This window comes from Gavia stellata, chromosome 3, assembly GCF_030936135.1.
Source record: "Gavia stellata isolate bGavSte3 chromosome 3, bGavSte3.hap2, whole genome shotgun sequence".
Classification (NCBI taxonomy): domain Eukaryota; kingdom Metazoa; phylum Chordata; class Aves; order Gaviiformes; family Gaviidae; genus Gavia; species Gavia stellata.
The window spans coordinates 103,211,262-103,232,797 of NC_082596.1; the positions used below are offsets into that span (position 1 = coordinate 103,211,262).

The 21,536-nt window shown below is 45.4% G+C and overlaps 1 protein-coding gene across 2 annotated transcripts in view; it reads left to right on the top strand.

The window, feature by feature from the left end:
• Positions 1 to 2,219: 2,219 nt before the first annotated feature.
• RECK (reversion inducing cysteine rich protein with kazal motifs) overlaps positions 2,220 to 21,536 on the top strand; it is a 74,096-nt gene continuing 54,779 nt past the window's right edge. For both annotated transcript variants that reach the window (XM_059836192.1, XM_059836193.1), the window contains exons 1-4: positions 2,220 to 2,298; positions 6,966 to 7,024; positions 14,764 to 14,838; positions 19,038 to 19,074. In XM_059836192.1, coding sequence (XP_059692175.1) covers positions 2,220 to 2,298; positions 6,966 to 7,024; positions 14,764 to 14,838; positions 19,038 to 19,074 — 250 coding nt within the window. The remainder of the gene's footprint in view (positions 2,299 to 6,965; positions 7,025 to 14,763; positions 14,839 to 19,037; positions 19,075 to 21,536) is intronic.

Here is a 21,536-nt window from a genome sequence, read left to right on the forward strand (position 1 = left end):
CTGAAGGTCACCATAGGTGACACCCCGAGCAAACGACGGGAGCTGCAGCGAGAAGGTTACTGGGAGGCTGGGACAGCTTCCCTGCTTGCCACCTTCCACCTGGACACAAGCCATCCCCAGCTGCACAGTGGGCTCACAGAATCATTAATGATTCTGTGATTCTGTGACTAAGGTTGGAAAAGACCTGTAAGATCAAGTCCAAGCACCAACCCAACCCCACCATGTCCACTAAACCATGTCCCACAATGCTTCGTCCACACGTTTCTTGAACACCTCCAGTGATGGTGACTCCACCACCTCCCTGGGCAGCCTCTTCCAGTGCTTCACCACTCTCTCAGGAAAGAATGTTTTCCTAATATCCAGCCTGAACCTCCCCCGGCGCAACTTGAGGCCATTTCCTCTTGTCCTGTCACTAGTCACTTGGGAGAAGAGACCAACACCCACCTCACCACAACCCCCTTTCAGGTAGTTGTAGAGAGCGAGAAGGTCTCCCCTCAGCCTCCTCTTCTCCAGACTGAACACCCCCAGCTCCCTCAGCCGCTCCTCACAAGACTTGTGCTCCAGACCCCTCACCAGCTTCGTCGCCCTTCTCTGGACACGCTCCAGCACCTCAAGGTCCTTCTTGGAGTGAGGGGCCCAAAACTGAACACAGCATTCGAGGTGCGGCCTCAGGAGTGCTGAGTACAGGGGCACGATCCCCTCCCTACTCCTGCTGGGCACACTGTTTCTGATACAAGCCAGGATGCCGTTGGCCTTCTTGGCCACCTGGGCACACTGATGGCTCATCTTCAGCCGGCTGTCGATCGACACCCCCAGGTCCTTTTCCACGGGGCTGCTTTCCAGCCACTCGTCCCCAAGCCTGGAGCGTTGCATGGGGTTGTTGTGACCAAAGTGTAGAACCCGGCACTTGGCCTTATTGAACTTCATCCAGTTGGTCTCAGCCCATTGATCCAGCCTGTCCAGATCCCTCTGCAGAGCCTTCCTACCCTCCAGCAGATCAACACTCCCGCCCAACTTGGTGTCGTCTGCAAACTTACTGAGGGAGCACTTGATCCCCTCATCCGGATCATTGATAAAGATATTAAACAAGACCGGCCCCAAAACTGAGCCCTGGGGGACTCCCTTGTGACCGGCCGCCAACTGGATTTCACCCCATTCACCACGACCCTCTGGGCTCGGCCGTCCAGCCAGTTTTTTACCCAGCAAAGAGTGCGCCCGTCCAAGCCACAATCAGCCATTTTCTCCAGGAGAATGCTGTGGGAGACAGTGTCGAAGGCTTTACTAGAACCCAGGCAGACCACATCCACAGCCTTTCCCTCGCCCATGAGGCGGGTCACCTGCCCACAGAAGGAGCTCGCACCGTGCTAACACCTCCCTGGGCGCTCTGGGAGCTCGGCCCCGAGCAAGCGCTCGCCACGGAGCGAGCAGCAGGAGCCGATGATGAAGCAACAAGTTGCAGCCACAATGCCCTCCTCATCTCTGGACTCGGGGTGACGTCCGCCCAGCCTCCGGTGCCGTGCCGGTCGGTTACCGACGCTTTGTGCCATCCGGTTCACCTCTCCTGGGCGGTCACTGCGTACACAAAGCCATTTCACGCAGAAAACAGCGTTACGCAGCAGCCTTACGATCCACGCTCCGAAAGTAACGTGTAGAGGTGTTATTAATAACGCAAGGATGATCTAGACAGAGCTAAAGGAGTTCAGGGGAGGTCTCTGCCTCCTTGACAAAAACTTTCTCCTGAGTATCGGTTCTTCTCGCCTTTGCCCTCTCCCCAGCCACACCCGCCCGAGCCCTCCCTCCACGCACGCCCTCGCCGCCCCACGGGCCGGGGAGAAGGAAGGCTGCGGGCTCCCCGTGCGGGCAGCGGCGGAGGCCGGCCCAGGCACCACAGCACCGGGGCCCGCGGGCCCGGGGCCGGGCCGCAGAGGAGCCGGCGGCAGGAGCCCCGCCCCGCCGCAGGCCCCGCCCTTTCCGCGCCCCGCCTTCCCCCGCCGGGCGGGGCGGGGCTCCCGGCGGCGGCGGCGGCTCTCGCCCGCTGGAATGTCCGCGGCGGCCAGGCGGAGGGGGCGTGGCCTGGCGGGGGAGCCGCAGCCAATGGGGGCGGCGGGAGGCAGAGCGGGGCCGGGGGCGGGCGCGGGGGCGCTGCCCGCGTCAGAGCCCGTCCGTCCGGCGGGCGGGGGTCGCGGGGTGGGGCCGCGCGGCGGGTTGGGGAGCGGGCCATGGCGGGCCGGGCCGCTCGGTGGCCCTGGGCCCTGCTCTGCCTGGCGGCGGCTCCGCTGCTCTTCCCTGGGGCGGCCGGTGAGTAGCTGAGCCGCGGAGCGGGGGGGGGAGGCGGCTCGGCGGGTCCCTCTTCAACAACATGGCGCAGGGGCGAGGCCGCCGGCGGGGCTGCCGAGGCTGTGGGGCCGTGGCGTCGCCCGCGGGGCCGGGGCGCGGCCGGGAGCCTTGGCTCCCCCCTGTGCCGCCGCGGCCGGCGGCGGGCTGACCCGGAGCCGGGGGAGAGGGGGGGACGGCCCCCGGCACCCGCTGCCGCCCGCACCTGCCCGGGGCAGCGGGAGGCCGGTGGGCGCGGGGCCGCGGCAGGTGAGGGGCGGGGGCGGCTCCCGGGTGCGCGCGGGGCGCTGCGGGGCGGCAGCGCCGCCTTCCCGCCGCCGGCCCTCTCCCCGCTGCGGCCGTGCCCGCCCGCCCCGCCGCCCTGTGCGACCACGGTACTGAGTTCTGGGAAGAGCGAGGGGGGGGCGGTGAACAGAGGGCAGGACAGCGGTAAAACGGTTTCCCGCCTTCGCGTTGTGGTAGCAGGTAACCAGGGCCAGAACCGGGTAACGACGGAAGAAGGAGGCGCAAGCACAGGTATTGGCAAATAGCTTTTAATAAATAGAGCGCGGTGGTAATGCTGTCACGGGAGTGGGAAATACAAACTATGTAATACTTGAAAGCAGAAGGCTGCGGTCACTGAGGCGTTGATGGGCAAAGTGCCGGGTCCTGCACTTGGGTCACAACAACCCCACGCAACGCTCCAGGCTTGGGGACGAGTGGCTGGAAAGCTGCCCCGCAGAAAAGGACCTGGGGGTGTCGATCAACAGCCGGCTGAAGATGAGCCATCAGTGTGCCCAGGTGGCCAAGAAGGCCAACGCCATCCTGGCCTGTATCAGAAAGAGTGTGGGCAGCAGGAGCAGGGAGGGGATTGTGCCCCTGTACTCGGCTCTGGTGAGGCCGCACCTCGAATGCTGTGTTCAGTTTTGGGCCCCTCACTCCAAGAAGGACATTGAGGTGCTGGAGCGTGTCCAGAGAAGGGCGACGGAGCTGGTGAGGGGTCTGGAGCACAAGTCTTGTGAGGAGCGGCTGAGGGAGCTGGGGTTGTTCAGTCTGGAGAAGAGGAGGTGAGGGGAGACCTCATCGCTCTCTACAACTACCTGAAAGGGGGTTGTGGTGAGGTGGGTGTTGGTCTCTTCTCCCAAGTGACAAGCGACAGGACAAGAGGAGATGGCCTCAAGTTGCGCCAGGGGAGGTTTACGCTGGATATTAGGAAGAATGTCTTTCCTGAGAGAGTGGCGAAGCTTTGGAACAGGCTGCCCAGGGAAGTGGTGGAGTCACCATCCCTGGAGGTGTTCAAGGAACGTGTGGACGTGGCGCTGCGTGACATGGTTTAGTGGGCATGGTGGTGTTGGGTTGGTGGTTGGACTTGATGATCTTACAGGTCTTTTCCAACCTTAGTGATTCTGTGATTTCGCTGCTGTCGTGTAGTCCTGATTTCTGGCGAGGCACGGTGTTAGGAAGAAGGCAGTAAAAAGCTGGTGGAATGAAATAGGACGTGCTCCAGCCCAATTCGCCCTCGGTAAACCTACTTACGTTGCTGAGGAAGCAGATCTTATGAGTGTGTCGATATTTCATAGTTGGACATGAATAAAATTTTGAAATGAAACCCGGAATATTTTAGTAAAACTAGAGAAAGTGGGAATGAGAAAGTAAGGAACTGACCAAAAGAGATGTGGCAAGATTTCAGAAGAGGTTAACTGGAAAGAGAACTGAGGAATTGTGTTTGGAATGGGTATTGTTAATAACTTCCATTTCTGACTTAACCACTAAAGATCACTCTGGGACGGTTTAATTTGCTGCTCGTTCAAGACACCATCAACTGAATAAGATTTTGTATGAAAGGAATTAAACAACCATAAAGTTTAGTATATTGTTACTTCATTGTTACACTCTTTGGTGTAACTGGTAAGATTGAAACTCAGCAGTGGAAGCGGTTGAGAAGAACTATCCTGCATGTGTGTTAGCTCATCACAAGAGGGTTTAGAGCTACTGGAAGCTAATGGATAAAAGGCCACAGAGTATTAAGTAGTCTATGTGAAGGGGCCTTTAATAAAACATTGCCTAAGATATTCATGAACTCAAATCGTAGTGACGTACGCAGTTAAACATATGCATTGTCACCTAAGCCAATGTAAATTCTCTTTTTAGCTTGGGAACTCTGAATTCTTGGGTCTCTTAAATGTAGCAGTTACTCTCAATAAAAACTTCTACAATGAAAAATTTCTGGCACTTACGGCGAAACAAAACAAGAAAAACGTGACTGAGTAGTCAGTATTTCTGTTTGTAAGTAAAGTCTATGTTTAAGTACGTTTGGTTGGATTTTTTTTTACTTATGACAGTTAATTTGCTGGATACCTGTTTGTTGTGAATCTGAATGTTTTCTGCAGCACTGTGTTAATGTGCTCGCAGTCTGATGGCATAGGCACTGAAATTTGGAAACGTTTCTGAAAGTAAGAGCAACTCCTCCCTTAAGAAAAACTGTCTGTCCTTCAAAGTTAATGGTTTTTATTGTTACATATTTCTAATACCATGGCTTTATAACGGGACTAAGAAAGTGTAAAGCAAAGCTTTTCAGTTAAGTGAAATAATAACTGAAGTTTGAGCATGGTGGAGCCTGCTAGGGATGAAGTTGGTTCTTGGCACAGATCGGCTTACTGAACGTAGTGCAGGAAAACCTGCAAGATCCCATGTGTCGTCCTCAAATCGGAAAGATTTTTAAGCCATCTGTGTCATATCTCAATCCTTTTCTGCAATGGCAGAAAATTGTCAAAAAACATTAAAGTCAATTTTACAATTCCATTCTTTCATTTCATTGTGTTGTAAGCAGGATCTTGGTGCTGTCCTCATTTATTACAGGCATTTTGCTGTGTTGTTTCTAATTATTAATGAAAACATTCACCAGTTACAAGTCCTACTTTGGTTTCTCTACTTTCCTCTTTTTAGGAGTGATAGATTTCTGCATGAAAATATAGCTCAATCCTGTAGCAGCCGTTTTAAATTGTGACTGTTTCAGACAACCTTGTCAGTGATTTTTTTTTTTTTTTTATTCCCCCCCCCCAGTTCCTCAACATTTTCAGGCTGAAATTTTCTTTTCTGTTTTAATGTCATTTGAAGAGTGGAGAATTTGGGGTTTGGTGGTGGTGGATTCTTTTGGTTTTTAAATCGGCTATCTTGTAACAGCTCTAAGCTTTCAGATGGACACACTTGTAAGCTGTGAAATTATCAAGGAATTCATGCCCAAGATCCCTCTTACTGGTTTGGTCAAAATCTATTTAGTAACTAGGTATTGTGAAATGCAACTTTATGTCTGTGGTATCATTGTACAGTATTGCTTTTATGTTGTATCAGTGTGCTAAGTAGTGCAGATACAGTTGAGCAGGAATCTGTAATCATTAAGTGATCCTGTGTGTGAAGATGTGCGTGGAAGTAAAAGCTTTGAAGGAAACCTCTGTCTGTCTGGTTGCTAATACGCTGTTCCGAACACCGGGCAGTGAGGATGAAAACGATTATCAAGGAGTTGTGCAATTCATTTTATATTGGCCAAGCTTAACTCTGAATGAAGGAAATATTTGCATGGCAGGGGGAACAAAGCACAGCAAAGTATGTTAAAAATGCCGCTTTAAACCTTGGTGTTTCATGACTTCTCAGTGCTTCAGTTCTCATTTGTTTTCCTGTGGATGTGTTCATATCTGTGTTTGCTCTATTGCTTTCATCTAGTCAGGCAAAACCACTCTTAATCTCCATCACTAGTGAAACAATTTACAGTTTTGTTCCAGGTTTTTAAGGAGGCAGAATTCAGCGAGCAGCTCTGTTCTCCTCTGTGTAAAAAGGGACTCCTGCTCTCCTTTCCTTCTCTAGCTGTTCCTGACTGGGTCTTGCACTTTTCAGGTTCTGTGAGATGATTCAATTTACGGAGGCATATAGTCTCTATGGAGATTTTGGTGGGGTTTTTGTTCACTTTTTATTATTCTTTTTTAATAAATTGAATTGCTTCATGAAGGAATTAGGCAGGTGCCAAGCTAGTGCAAGTTAAGCCGCAGAAATGTGGCTAGAAAGCAGAAGGAAGGGGAGTGAGATCTCCTTTTGGTGGCAGTGTGTGTTCAGGGGTAATTCGATGTGTTCAGGTGAGATTCGAAGAACGGATCTGTGTGTACCTGAAAGGGGGTTTGCAGAGAGGTGGGTGTTGGTCTCTTCTCCCAAGTGACAAGCGACAGGACAAGAGGAAATGGCCTCAAGTTGTGCCAGGGGAGGTTCAGGCTGGATATGAGGAAATATTTCATCACTGAAAGGGTTGTCAGACATTGGAAGAGGCTGCCCAGGGAGGTGGTGGAGTCACCATCCCTGGAGGTGTTCAAGGAACGTGTGGACGTGGCACTGCGGGACATGGTTTAGTGGGCATGGTGGGGTTGGGCTGATGGTTCGACTTGATGATCTTACAGGTCTTTTCCAACCTTAGTGATTCTATGAACTTTGGAACAAAAATTTCTCATGTTCTTTTTTGCCTTCTGGGGAGGAAAATTTCTCAGGTTCACCTGTGGACCAGACAAATCGTCCTGATAGGCCATCATGTGGGCGCTTCTGTTCAGAAGCAATAGTTAGGTCCTTCACATCTTTTAAATATCTTTTTCCCTCCCCCTGCTTTTCCATAGGCTTGTCTTGTTGTTACCATGCAAAGGACAACTTAATGTGCCGTGATGTCTGTGAACAGGTAAGCTTGTTTTAAATTCGGTTTATCACTCAGAGTTAAAATCATGCCTTGAGACAACCATGTAGCAAGATTAGGGTTATAAGCAAATTATTTTTTGTGTGAATACTATGTGTGAATCATGAGATGTAATATTATTGTTATTTAAATGAAAAGTCAAAGGTTTAAAACTGTAGTCCTCTTTCCTTTCATAGTGGAAAACAGGTTCTGCTGAAGATCAGGAGAAACAGAGATACAAATCTGAGGTCAGGATTTGGTCAAGAAGTGATAAACATGTTAGGAAATGGGAGGGGTGAAGGTATTTTACCCAATTTCTGGATCTTGTGTGTTTCCAAGTTTTTGGGAATTTAAAATGAACAAGATGTTGGTACTGTTCTTTCTTCCTGCCAGTTCTTGTTTCTTAGCTAAGCATCCGAGGCGCTCGTTATGATATATGGCTTTGTGAATCCAGCAAAAAACTGCTTGCTTACTTACTCTGTTCTTAAGGTAATAACAAAGAGCTGTTTGTGCTAAATTCAAGCTTGGAAAATATTTTTCCACAACTTCTGTTTAGGTTTGTACCTTTGGACAGTATGTTGTACAGCTTTGTGTTTGTGTGTATTTATGTAAATTTATATACATAAAACTTACAGTAAAGCATATGTACACATATACACGATTTTTATATTAAAATTGTCATACCTGTGCCCTTTTCTTGTCCTCATTACCCACGTTGGGGCTATTCAAGCACTAAACCTGGTTATGATTAAGTTAATATTTATTTGTGATTGTACTAACAAAACTTTTAGTTTAAATTCAACTTCTCCCTGATACATTTATAGAATGCAACCAAATCTCCTTTCAGCTTTCTTATTGTTAGGCCAAACAAGAAAAAATCTTACAGTCTCTTTGCATAAGATATTCTCTCAATTCCTATAATTATTCTTGCTCAATTCCTATAATTATTCTTGCAGCCCTTCCAGCATAAGTTTATCTCTTTGAATACAGGTAAGCAAAACTGTACATGGTATTATGAACAAAAGTATAGCACGCAGTCTTAAAAATTGTGTTAAAACTTATGTGTAAGTAAGAGAAAGATATCCATTCCTGTATATAAACAAATTTCATTGGCAGGTTTAGTAGCTGCGTTGAGAGGACATTTAGAATAGTCCGCCCAGTCCTTTCTTCTGTTCCACTGGTTTGAAGTTCCCAGTTTATCGTGTGAATTCCTGTTAGCTCTTCATGAAAGGCCTTGAGCTTTTTACTGTCGAATTTCATCGCATTTCTGTTATACCTTTTCTAATTATCGTGCAGGTTTTTCTGTGGTTTTTGTAAGGTATTCTGACCTTGCCTCATCTGAATGATCTCACTCTACTCGGATAACCAGCATATTCCGAGTCTTTGTGGTGAGAGGTCTAGAACAAGTCTAAAGCAAGACTGGTGCCCCTCAAATTGTTGGATAAGGAGCTGTTTTAGTTACCTCACATCAGGCTGGTAGCACCATTTTCGGAATGACCCTTTGATATAGGCCAACAAACTGGCTGAGGGGGCTCTCTACTATTTTTTCTACTGATTTTCATGTTTTGTAACTTAACCATTTGTGCAGCACGATTCAAATGCTTTGCCTTCGTTGAATCCATTTTGGAATGTATTATTTGATACTTACCCCCTTGTCTTAAACATAACATTTGTAGGATGAAGGTTTCCATACGTGGGAGGTGACTGTAAGGGAACAGAGGTAGCTGAATGATTTGCCTTTTTCTGTCTTTCCAAACACGTTTTCTAAAGTATTTGCCATGCATTTGTTGCCTTGTCTGTACCACCACACTGTACCAGCCTGAAGTGATAATTTATTTAATAATAATTTTTAAAAAATGGTTTCCTCCTAGATTTGGTAGTTTGAACCATAAAACATCGAAGTTGCTTGCCAGGGACAGCAGGGAAAGAGAGCAGGCTTGTGCCCTGTATTTCTCTTTAGCTAATGTTGAGGGAATGCCAGTGACCAGGGTGCACGGACAGGAATTTGGGTGTTAACACAGACCTTTCTTGTCGAGAGGGCGAGCAGGAGGCGCAGATGTACTGCTTGAGACTGCGTGCAGCTGTTGTGTCCAGCAGGACAGTCTCTGGCACTGGCTGGGCCAACCACTCATGACAAGTTGGAGGTCTTGACCCAGAGGGAGCTCTTGAGGAAGAATGCATCCTCCCAAGTCTTGGGCTGCAGGGAAAGGATGGTGTCTCTCCTTGAGTCGATGGCACTTAAACTGTGGGAGTCATGCTCTGGTCAGCTTCCTGAACTGTCAGATAAAGAAGCTGAGGATAAAAACATTGCCTCAGTGTAAATGGGAGCTAGACAAGCTCTTCATGGAGAACCTGCAAGGGCAATAGCCTGAACTATGCATGGCATGGAAAGAAGGATGGCCAGAGGCTATGCTTAGTTGAGACTGAAAGTTTTTGACTCCTGACAGCAGGAAGAAGTTTCTTGGCCTGTCTTTGGATATGCGCTTACAGAATAGATTTGGGGCCTTAGAACAGGTAAGGAGGAACAAGCTCCATCAGGGAGCCGTTTTGGCCTCATCAACTGGTTGTAAACAGTGCCACCAGGAGAAAGACTCTCTTCTGCAGCAGATGGAGGGACTCATCTGCAGATGAGACTTGCTGTCTAAGGTGGTTTGGTTTTTAGGGGCTCAGGTCTAGGATGTTGCAGAAATTGCACGTTTTTTTTGACCCTCAGACTATTATGCATTGGCTGCTCATCTACATGGACACCAGTGATACTAATGAGGGAGGCCTTGCATGGGTAAAAGGTAACCACAGCCCAGGGTGAAGGGCACAGGAGACCTGGTGGTGTTCTCCTTGTTCCTACCAGTTAAGGAAAAAGGCTTGATTAAGAGTAAGGAATTCTGCTAACTAATAATTCAGCTACTTTAAGTGAGTCCTTTGGAAAAGAAAACTTGGATTACAGATTTGTTTGTCGACTAACGTGATTCAGACATCTAATTATTTTGCATTCTTAGTAAGTATTATTCCAAGCTTAGTTTCAGTATCATCTCCTTTTCATGATTATTTGATTAAGTCTGTCAGACATTGTAGCAAGGAATAAGTGGCCCTGTCTTTCTTTAATTGACATATTTTTCCTAAGTTTATTTCTGGGAAGTTCCACAATTATAAGGTTCCTGGCAGCATTCATCTCAGTACCACTCCAGCGATCTCTATCCAGATCCTCCTGCAAGCATAAGAACAGTCCATCCCAGCCCTCAGGAAAATGCATTAATGTTTGGAGAGGTTGGCTTGGCTAAAGAGAGAACTCGTGAACAAGCTTCAATGCAGAAAGGCAGTGTAGAGAAGGTAGAAGCAGGGAAAGGTTATAAAAGAGGAATTTAGAAAATTTGCCGAGGCATTTAAGATTATATTGGGAAAGACAAAGCTCAACTGGAGTTGAAACTTGCAGAGGGTGTCAAGGGCAACAAGACATGCTATGGCAGTAGTTAAAGGCTGAAGAAAGAAAAATGTGCAAGTGTTGCTGAATGCAGCACGTGATTTAGTGTCAGTAAACACCCATACGTCAGAGGTACTGAATGCCTTCTTTCCTGAGTCTTTGTTAACAAGGTCTCCCAGTCCTCTGTGCACAGACAGGGTTCAAGGAGGAGGACTACCAGTAATAGGTGATGGTTGAGTCAGAATTACCTGAGAAAATTTGACCCATACAAGTCCGTGGGACTAGGCAGACTGCATCTGAGGGTGCTGAGACTGCTGACTGGTGTCACTGGAAGGTTGCTCTCTATCACCTTTGAAAGGTTGTGGAACTTGAGGGAGGTCCCCAATGACTGGAGAAGGACAAACAGTGTACACATCTTCAAAAAAAATAGAACAGACCACAACAACAAAAAAAACACCCCAAAGGACAGTTCCCAATCCAACAAACTACAGACTAGTCATCTTCTCTCAAATCCTTAGGAAGATCCTCTCGGAACACATTTCTGAGCATGTGAGGGGCAAATCATGCCTGCCAAACCAGGTTGCCTTTGATAATAAGGCTGGATTTCTGGACAAGGGGAAAGAGGTGGATGTCATTTGTGTTTACTTTAGCAAGACTTTCAACACTGCCTCCCTCAATATTTTTGTATCTGTTCTAGGATAATTCCGGTTTTGATGGATGGACAATTAGATGAGTAAAAAAATTGTTTGGATAATCATGCTCAGAGAGAGAGGTTAGTGGGTCCTACTCTGCCTGCAGGTTAATAAGAAGTGGAATACCGACGGCGTCTGTCCTGGGACCTGTCCTGTTTAACATCATTATTAATGACCTGGAGGAGGCGACAGATTCCACTCCTGTTCAGTTTTCAGGCAATACCAAGCTGGAAGGAGAAGTTGATAATGGCAGGACTGTCATCCAGTCCTGCCAGGACCTGGACAGATGGAAAGAATTGGCCAATATGAACTTTATGAAATTCAGCAAGGACAAATACAAAATCCTGCATCTGGGAAGAAAGAATTGCTTGCAACAATATGAGTTGGAGATTGATTCGCTAGGGAGCAGATTTGCTGAAAAAGGACCCAGGAGTACTGGTATACAGACAGCAAGCTGAACATGAACCAGCAGTGTGCCCCCACAATAAAGGCGGCATCCTGGGCTATATTAACAGGAGCACAGCCAGTAGGTCTAGAGAAATGATTCTCCCCATTTAGTCAGCACTTGCTGACCACATCTAGAATACTGTGTCCAGTTTTGTCCCCCCTGTTACGAGAAAGACATCAGTTAACTGGAACAGGTTAGCAGGGAGTCACCAGGGTGATCAGGGGGCTGGAGCACGTGCCCTCTCTGGAGAGGCTGAGGGAACTGCCTTTAGTCTGGGGAAGAAGGAGCACCTCAGAGCAGCCTTCTGATACCTGTAATAAGATTGCTCAGAAGACAGAGCCAGGCTCTTCGCAGTGGTACGTAGTGGGAGGACAAGTGAGAGCAGTCATAAATTGAAACTGGAGAGTTCCAGCTGGTTTTAAGGAGGAACTTTTCCACCATGAAAACAGAGAGGCTGTGCATTCTCCATCTTCAGAGGTTTTCACGAGCTGCCTGGATAAAACCCTGAGCAACAGGGTCTGGCCTCATAGTTGACCCTTGAATTATTTTATTATTCTATGACCCCGGAAGACCCCAAATACTACTGCAGTTTTCTTCTGTCTCTCGTTTCTGAAACCAGTACTATTGTTCTCTTGTTTTTCTTTCCATGAGCTTATCGTTTATCATGTTGCAAATTTAGAATAGAACTGTAATGTATTTCTCTTTCTGAAAGATCTGAAATGCATCCATGTTTCGGTTATTCCTATAATTTCCACATTAATAGGTCTGTTTCCATCCCTTTTGTTGCCCAGTTTCTTGTTTTAATTTATAAATGTTTTACTTAATTGGACTGCTAAAGAAACAAGAACTAAAAACATGATTAACGTGGGACCAGAAAACAATTTAAAATATGCTGAGAGCTCAACTTACGTTAACATTTCCATGAAACTTTAAAAAACAAAACCAAACCAACAACAAAAACACCATCAAAAAGATTGATGAGGTAAAGGCATCTTGTAATAAACTGTTAAAATATTGCTACTGTTGTAAGGAAATGAGATGAGCAATACTGTAAAATGGTCTGAAGGACACCTGGAAAAAAAAGATAAGTTTCCATGATTCAGAATTGTGTATGAAAGTCAGTAAGATAAGGTAAGATTTCTTCCCAAGTATAGCTATGCAAAATAATTTAAGTTGGAAGAGTCATTTTGTCTAACCTCCTGCTCAGAGAGGTGCTAGCTTCAAAATTAAACCAGGTTGCTCAGGATCTTGTTAGTCAAGTTTTGAATATCCTCAAGGATGGGTTTTCCACAGCCATTCTGGGGAATGTGTTCCAGCACTTAACTACTCTCATGGTGAAGATTTATTTTTTTCCTTTGCATCCAGTTGTAATTTCTCTTGCTGCAACTTGTTACTTTTGCAGCTCATCCTTCCACTCTCAGAACAGTCTGACTTGCCTTTTCTATAATCCATCTTCAGGTACTGGAGGACAGGAATTTAGATTCCCCCCTGCCGCCTCTTAACCCTTCCTCAGTTTGAACAGATTCTTTTACCTTGGCCTGTCTTGGTATGTTGTGAAGTCCAGCATCCTTTGTGGCCTTCTACTGGACTCTCTGCAGTTCATCAATAACGTTCCTTGCACAGGGGTGGCACAGAGCTGGGTTTGGCGTTACAGATGTGGCCTCATCAGTGCCTGATAGAAGAGGACGGTCATCTTCCTTTCCCCAGCTGGTAGTGCAGTTGCTAGTGAAGTGCTGTATGCTGTTAGCTTTCGGTGCCGCATCGGTGCACTGCTGACCCACGTTCAACTTGTCACCCACCAGGACCCAACACCCTTTTCTGCAAAGCTGCTTTCTAGCCAGCGAGTGCCCAGCCTGTACTGTTGCATGGAGTTACTCCGTATCAGCTGCAGGATTCTGTGTTTGCCTGCGTTGAGCTGTGTGAGTTTCCTGCCAGCCCATTGCTACAGCCTGTTGAAATGCATCTGGGTGGCAGCTCCACCTTCCAGTATGCTGATGACAGCTCCCAGTACGCTCATCTGCGTACCTGCTGAGGATTTTTTCTGTCCCGTTGTCTGGCTCGCTAGTAAAGCCATTAACAGTATTGGTTTGACTCCTATACTGTACCACTTCTAAGTGGCCAACACTTAGACACTGAACTGCTGACTGCTAATCTTTGAGCCCTACTGGCTAGGCAGCTTGTCGCCCACCTAGTAGCACACCCATCCCATCCATGTTTCACCAGTTTGGCTTTAATGACACGGTGGGAGACCATGCAAAAACCTTTTTAAAGTCAAGGTGGACAACATATGCTGTCTCTACTTTTTTACTAAATCAGTCTTTTCGTTATGGAAAGCTATCAGGCTTAATTTGCCCTTGGTACGCCTGTGCTGACTGTTCCCAGTCACCTTCTTGTCCTTCATGTGTCCTGACGTGGCTTCTGCAAGGATTTGTTCCACAATCTTCCTGCGGGGTGAGGTTAGGCTGAACAGCCTGTAGTTCCCCAGATTATCCCTCTTGCCTTTTAATGGATATGATGTTTGTCTTTTTTCAGTCATCAGGAACCTCACCCAATCACCATGATCTTTCAAAAATGGTAGCAAAGCTGTCTTGCAATGACAGTGGCCAGCTTCTCGACATCCCCAGTCGGCATCCCATCCAGTCTCACGAACTCCTGGATGTTCAGTTTGCTTAAGCGGTGCTTAACTTGATCTTGCTCTGCTGTGGGTATTATTCATTCCCCTGGTAGTTTTGATAGACTCTTTAACTAATCTAGGTTTTGTTCATCTTTGTTCTACGAGAATTACTTGTTTCAGGGATTTTTGGAAGGAGTTTAGTTGCCTGAGGTAATGTAACATGTAGCAGAAGGTTAATTAAGTAAATAGAGTTGTATAATATTTTGATACGTGGGGTAGAAATCCTCTGTTTTTCACACTGCCTATTCAATAGAAACATTGATGGAAGTGTTTGAGGAGGAAATTCTCATTCACTTCGAAATATAAAAATGCCTTCTTCATAAAAAGTGGAACATATTTGAAAGACTGTGGATATATAGAAGAAAATCTTAACTTTGCCTTTTTTACATACTGTTAGCCAAAGCTGTCGAAGGGTAGATAGTAGTGAAACTAAGAGCGATGAGATCAATTGAAAAAAGTATTCAATGTGTAGTTACATTCTATGTGTTTTAAGGTGTGTTTTATTTCTAACAGATTTTGTCTTCTAAGAGTGATTCCCGTTTGAAGCACTTACTGCAACGAGCACCTGAGTATTGTCCAGAATCAATGGTAAGGCTTGCTAGTTTTTAATTAAAGAAAACAAAACAACTAATCTTATATTAACAAAGTTTTGCTTGCAAAAGCAAGGTTTTAAAATTATTTACTCACTCAGTTTTGAACTGGTAGAACATGTGTGTATGTCTTCAAGCTTTTTCTTCCTTGTTATGAGGACTAGAAAAATTCTTACAGTGAGATTTGACCCTCAAAGTAGGTTTTTTTTGTTTGTAAAGCCATCATGTATTATGCTACTTGCAGTAAGATGGGACTTGACACTTTTGCTAGGTGTCCTGGTTGTGTAAGCTATGAAATGCAATGAAAATCTGACCTGTGTTGTAAAAAATTGTGCTGGGTGATTGTCACTTGGATGTTGATGGCAGCGACTTAAATTAGAACATGTGTTCCAGCTCGTGTGTGGGACAAAGCTGTGAGGTCTTGGTTAGGCTAAGGCAAGGAGACCCTCATAGCTGCTCTGCGTGGTTTATGGCCATATCTGACAAACTGAAGTAATTCTTTTATTGGATAAGTAAGATTATGTTTTTCTGAAAGTTCTCTAGTGTATCACTAAAAAAATGAAGAATGTAATCTGCTCCCCGTCTTAGAGAAGATCTAATCGGGGAAGAGATAAGCACTGTCATTCAGATTGTAAATTCTGGAGTCTTATCTCTTGGCCACTTAGAATATCTCAACACATTTGCTGTCAGAAAGGTCTGCTTTCTTCTTGTGATTTTTTGTTACTTCTAAACAGTATCAATACTGTATCCAGCTAGCCTAAAACATAGACTCAGCTCAAATGGGCAATGCGTAGGAGTAGTAAATCCGAGAATAACATTTTGTAAGCAGCTTTGCAAGAGTGTACTTGCTTCTAGATCCTTTCCTTCTGTGTCAAAAGTATGGTTTTCCAGTGTTCTGTTTCTGCGGATCATCAGCTCTAAGGTCTTGGAAAGTTATAGCTGATGGTACGAGTAAAACCTGTGGCATGAAAACATATCAAAGTGGTGAATAGCTTTTGTTTTGGTACTGGTTATCTTTATCTTTTATTCCCTGACAGGAAGAGTAGGATCTATCTTTATAGTAGAGGAGTGCTTTTTTAAAAGACAGGATTGGAGAGTATCTGAAAAGGGGGAAATGATTGACACAATGATTTTTTTAACTCCCAATTACCATCTTTATAAATGGCAAGTTTATGGCAGTGTGTATCTTAAATTAATATAGCTGAACTGGTAACATGTATAAACTTTCTAAAAGACATCTAGATATAAAATAGTTAACAGTTCAATTTAATACCGTATTTGCTGTTTTCAGATACCACTTGTCTTTCTTGGAGAGGTGTTCATAGATAAGTTATGAATTTAATCAGATGGTCTGTTTTCTGGAGCACTGGTTAGACATTGTGTTGTCTATATTCCTTCAGGTAATATGATAGAAAGGGTATTGCCTGGTATTAAGTAATACAGTAACTGCCAACACAAGAGGTGACTTTGTCTTAGAATCATAGAATCATTTAGGCTGGAAAAGACCCTTAAGGTCGAGTCCAACCGTTAACCTTCTCGTGAAATAAAGGAAGTCAAGTGAATCAATGGGGTGGAACTAGTAGAAGTAGCAGCTCTTTACCCTTTTCTTTTGAGCTGACTTTGACTCTTATCTAAATGGGAAACTCCCACAGATACGGAGGAGGACAGTTTTAGATCATTAGCTACAGATCCATTGCAACTTTAGAAGTCATTAATTCCTGTGATGACAGAATCATTGCATGACAATATGGGTCGCTGTTTCAGTGTGATTGAATTGAACTTTTCATTTTGTCTCAAAGAACATGTTCAACAGTCTTACATTTAAAGCCCCTTGTGGTGGGTTAACCTTGGCTGCACCAGGTGCCCACCAAAGCCGCTCTATCACTCTCCCTCCTCAACTGAGCAGGGGAGAGAAAATAAAACGAAAGGCTCGTGGGTCGAGATAAGGACAGGGAGATCACTCACCAATTACCATCACAGGCAAAACAGACTCAATTTGGGGAAATTAATTTGATTTATTGCCAATCAAAAGGTCAGAGTAGGATAATGAGAAATAAGAACGAATCTAAAAACACCTTCCCCCCACCCCTCCCTTTTTCCCAGGCTCAGCTTCATTCCTGACTTTTCTACCTCCTCCCCCCGAGCAGTGCAGAGGGACAGGGAGTGGGGGTTGCAGTCAGTTCATTGCACGTTGTCTCTGCTGCTCCTTCCTCCCCCCACTCTTCCCCTGCTCCAGCGTGGGGTCCCACCCATGGGAGACAGTCCTCCATGAACTTCCCCAGCGTGGGTCCTTCCCATGGGCTGCAGTTCTTCAAGAACTGCACCACTGTGGGTTCTTTCCATGGGGTGCAGTCCTTCAGGAACAGACTGCTCCAGCGTGGGTCTCCCGTGGGGTCACGGGTCCTGCCAGGAGCCTGGTCCAGTGTGGGCTCTCCATGGGCTGCAGCTTCTTTCAGGGCACATCCACCTGCTCCGGCGTGGGGTCCTCCCTGGGCTGCAGGTAGATATCTGCTCCACCATGGACCTCCATGGGCTGCAGGTGGGTGTCTGCTCCACCGTGGACCTCCACGGGCTGCATGGGGACAGTCTGCCTCACCATGGTCTTCACCATGGGCTGCAGGGGAATCTGTGCTCTGGCACCTGGAGCACCTTCTCCCTGTCCTTCTTCACTGACCTTGGTGTCTGCAGAGTTGTCTTTCTCACATATTCTCACTCCTCTCTCCCAGCTGCTGTTGCACAGCAGTTTTTACCCTTTCTTAAATATGTTATCACAGAAGCGCTACTGCCATCACTGATGGGCTCAGCCTTGGCCAGCAGCAGGTCCATCTTGGAGCTGGCTGACATTGGCTCTGTCGGACATGCGGGAAGCTTCTGGCATCTTCTCACAGAAGCCACCCCTTCAGCCCCCCGCCACAAAACCTTGCCACGTAAACCCAATACACCCCTTAAGACTTGTCACTTGCCTTCTTACTCTGCAGAATTTTCCTCTTATTTCATCTAATTTAGGCTTTCCTAGTGCTTGCTTAAAAAATACTGAATTCAACATTGTACTAAAATACGTGTAATCCCTCAAGCCTTTTCTGTGCTCTTGTCATTTTAAATACTATGTTGTGATCATATTGTCTAAGTGTTGTAAGACTCCAGTTGTAGGATGTTAAAGATCTAGCACACAGTGTAGAGCAACTCCTGTAGCTTTTAATTCTTCAGGCTTTTAACACAGCGCACCCACTGTAACTGCGATATGTACTTGTTTCTGACAGTTGAGCTCTAAAATTCTTACCTTAGATGGAATTCTTCTTCTGCTGCCTCAGCCTCCCTCTTCCAGGACATTTGTAACTTTTATTGGGTGGGTAACATAAGTACCTGTGGCAGACCAGTGTCTGCCCTGAGATTTCTTTTATACTAGCCCCAGTGTAAAGAATCCCCTGTAGTCAGCTTGGCTAGTAGTCTTGGTAATAACAGCAATGAGAGAGATGGGGACAGCAACTCTTTGGTAAGCTCTTCACCTTTTTTTTCTGAAAAAAAAAAAAGAGAAACATTTACAGAATTCTCCTGCCTAATACCGTTAGCCACTTAGGTCATTTAGCAGAACATGTGCTTAGCACCAGAAGTGCTTTGCAGTTGGGATGAACCAAACAGATCCCTACTGTAACTTTTCATGTTAGTAAACTTCACCTATACAACTCTTTCTTCTGTGTATCTATCTTTCCCTGAAGCTACATTTCTCTGGTCTCTGGGGTACTCTAAAACCTCTTTCTTTCGTTTTATGTGTGGTTGTATGTGTGTTTGGGGTTTTTTTTTAAACTGGTAGAAAGGATTGATAGGGCAGTAAGCTTCTCCACAGGTCTTGGTCCTAGATAAATCTTTTTCTTTGTCTAAACAGTTGATACTTAGTCCTGTAAACACTGGTGGAGAAAGTTGACTAGCTAGCATATTCCAGGTAATCACAGCATGTTCTGCACCTACAAAAACACTGCTATCGATTCCATACTCTGTAGATGGCAGCCTTCTCGTCAAAGCAAGTGATACTCAACTTATATGACACAGTGTTTCTTTCGAAGATGCTTTAGACATAAGAATTATTCCAACAGGATGTTTAAAACCCAGGGCAAAAATGCTCAAAATGCTGGTTTGTGTCTGCTAGAAACTCTCTTATTCTATAGACTTATTTTTGCTTAATTGCATTTTACTTTTCAGGGGGAAGTGTGGGGTTGTATAAATTCTTCTTTGCCAGGTAAGAAATACTAGTTTACTATTGAATTGTGTTGCTTTTTCACCATGTGCATGTTTTGATGTTGTGTCTACCACCTGCACCTTCAGATTTCGTGATAATTTAACTTTCATTATGCTTCCATTATAAACTGCATTTGATGTCTAGTTTCCTTTAGTCTAAACTGGGTTACCTGTGCATTATTTTTTTAACTCTTCTTTTCTTTTCCTAGTTAGAAAGTGTTTAATATGTTTGTATGATTAAACATGTGTGCTTCTGTGACACATCCAAGAAATATCAAAGTTTCTTTCCTTTAAAGGTTTTCTATTATTTTTAGTTTCAGTATAGCTTAGCCTGATCTATAAAATCATGGATTATTGCAAGTTTGCTCTGGATGCAGTTTTTTGAAAAAAAACCTGAGTAACGGGGAAATAGTAAGAACTAGACAAACAGTTTAAGAAGTGCAGAGTCTCAGATCAAGAACCAAACTGCTTGGTACAGGAGGATTTAGAAAGTTAAAGCATAAATCACGAGACAGGACTGTTACGTTAAAAGGAGAGATCAAAAATAGATGGAACGGGACTTTACTACTACTGTTGTATCCTATGACATTTCTAAAAGACTTTGAGTGAAATGAGCATGCTATGGTTGGAAGAAGTGGTAGTGAGGAAAGAGGAGGCTATAACAGTTTTATGGCATCTGCTCAGACGCCCCCCCGAGCCCTGATTCAGAAGCAAACTGTTGATTCCAGTGCATGCCATGAGATTTGCTGACTTAGATTTTGCTAGTTCTACTTAACCAATAATATCTTTTGGAGTTGCAGTGCTTCTGTCTCATCCAAAACCTGATAAACTTTTATTTCTAAACAATACCTAATCTTCATTGAAGCTCAATAGCAATATACAAATGAGTGGCAATGCTTTTACTGCAAGTGAGAAATACATATTTTATTTTGAATGTTAGGTTTGTGTAAGCAAGTAAAAAAGCATTGAAATCTTTGTTAATGAACTGCTTCCAAATTGTCTTTGTGTACTTTTTAAACTGGTGTGAGGCCTCTTCAGTGCCTTTATGGTAGGATTCTATTATCCTCTGATTTAGGGGAAAAAAGTCACTTCTTCAGTGGTGCTGTTAATCATAGTTTAGTCCTGTGATCAAAGTGAAATCTTCTTGGAGTATCCTGAGCTCGTATCCTGAACTTTATACCTGCGCGAAACCAGTCACTTTTCGTTCTTCTTGCATGTGAAGTTACGTTACTGTTTTCTTCTTTTTTTGATGTGAGCCACTTTTAAAATTCTTTTAAGTATTCTGCAGTGATTCCATGCACTGTAGGATTTTGTATATTAATGGTGTGGTGTGTATAGGACAGCGTTACAGAGGAAGCTCTTACTCCCTTTTTGGGAAATCAGTACAACGGAGTGCCTGTACGCTAGTGCACGCAGCATGGGGAGCAAACGGAAGTCTGTGTGCAGTTACAGGGCTAAGATTTTATTGGGGTCACAGAGACATAGCAGGAAGGCTCCCACAGCCGGAGTGCAGTGGTGGACAGGTACAGCAAGGACGGGCCAGGAAGGTGAGGAGGGGCAGTTGCCCTCTATGTGAGACTGTAACTGGCATGCATGGGGCTCTGCCTGGGGATGGATGATGAGCCAGCTGAGAACAGCATATGGACATGTAAGTGGCATAGTATGGGCATATCAACACGTTAGTGAGCAGTCCAACATGGGTGATGTTGTGGGTGTCAGCTACAGACTGCCTGATCAGGAAGAAGTAGTAGATGAGGCCTTCTTCATACAACTGGAAGAAGTCTCATGTTCACAGGCCCCGATGCTCATGGGCAGCTATAATCACTCTAGTGCCTTTTGAAGAGACAGCACAGGAGGGCACAGGCAATCTCCTTGGAAGAATCCCATGGGATACTGCCCTGGAGAGAAGAGGGGTCCAAGAGAGCTGGTTGGTTTTCAAGGATCACCTTATCCAAGCTCCAGTTATGCATGATGGGGTTAGAAAAGCCAGAGCCTGTCTGGAGTTGATCCTGGTGAGGTATGTGAAGAGCAGCCAGAAAGCTGCCCTGTTTCTATAACTACAGCAGCAGCAAAAGGAAGACTAGGGGAAACAAGGGCCTGCTGCTAAGTGTGGGAGGAAACCTGGTGAGAAATTACATTAAAGAGGCCATGGCCTTTGCCTCAGTCTTTACTGGTAAGATGAGCCTTCAGGAATGCCAGATCCCTGAGATCAGTGATAAAGTCCAGAGCAAGGACAACTTGCACTTGATGGAGGAGGATCAGGTTAGGTAATATTTAAGCATACCAAACAGAAATCTATGGGGCCTGATGTGTGGAGGCCATTACAAGTGCTGAGGGAGTTGGCTAATGTCATTGCAAGGTCACTATCAATAATCTTTGAAAAGTCATGGCTATTGAGAGAGAATGCTGAGGACTGGAAGAAAGCAAATGTCACTCCTGCCTGTAGAAAGGGCAAGGAGGACC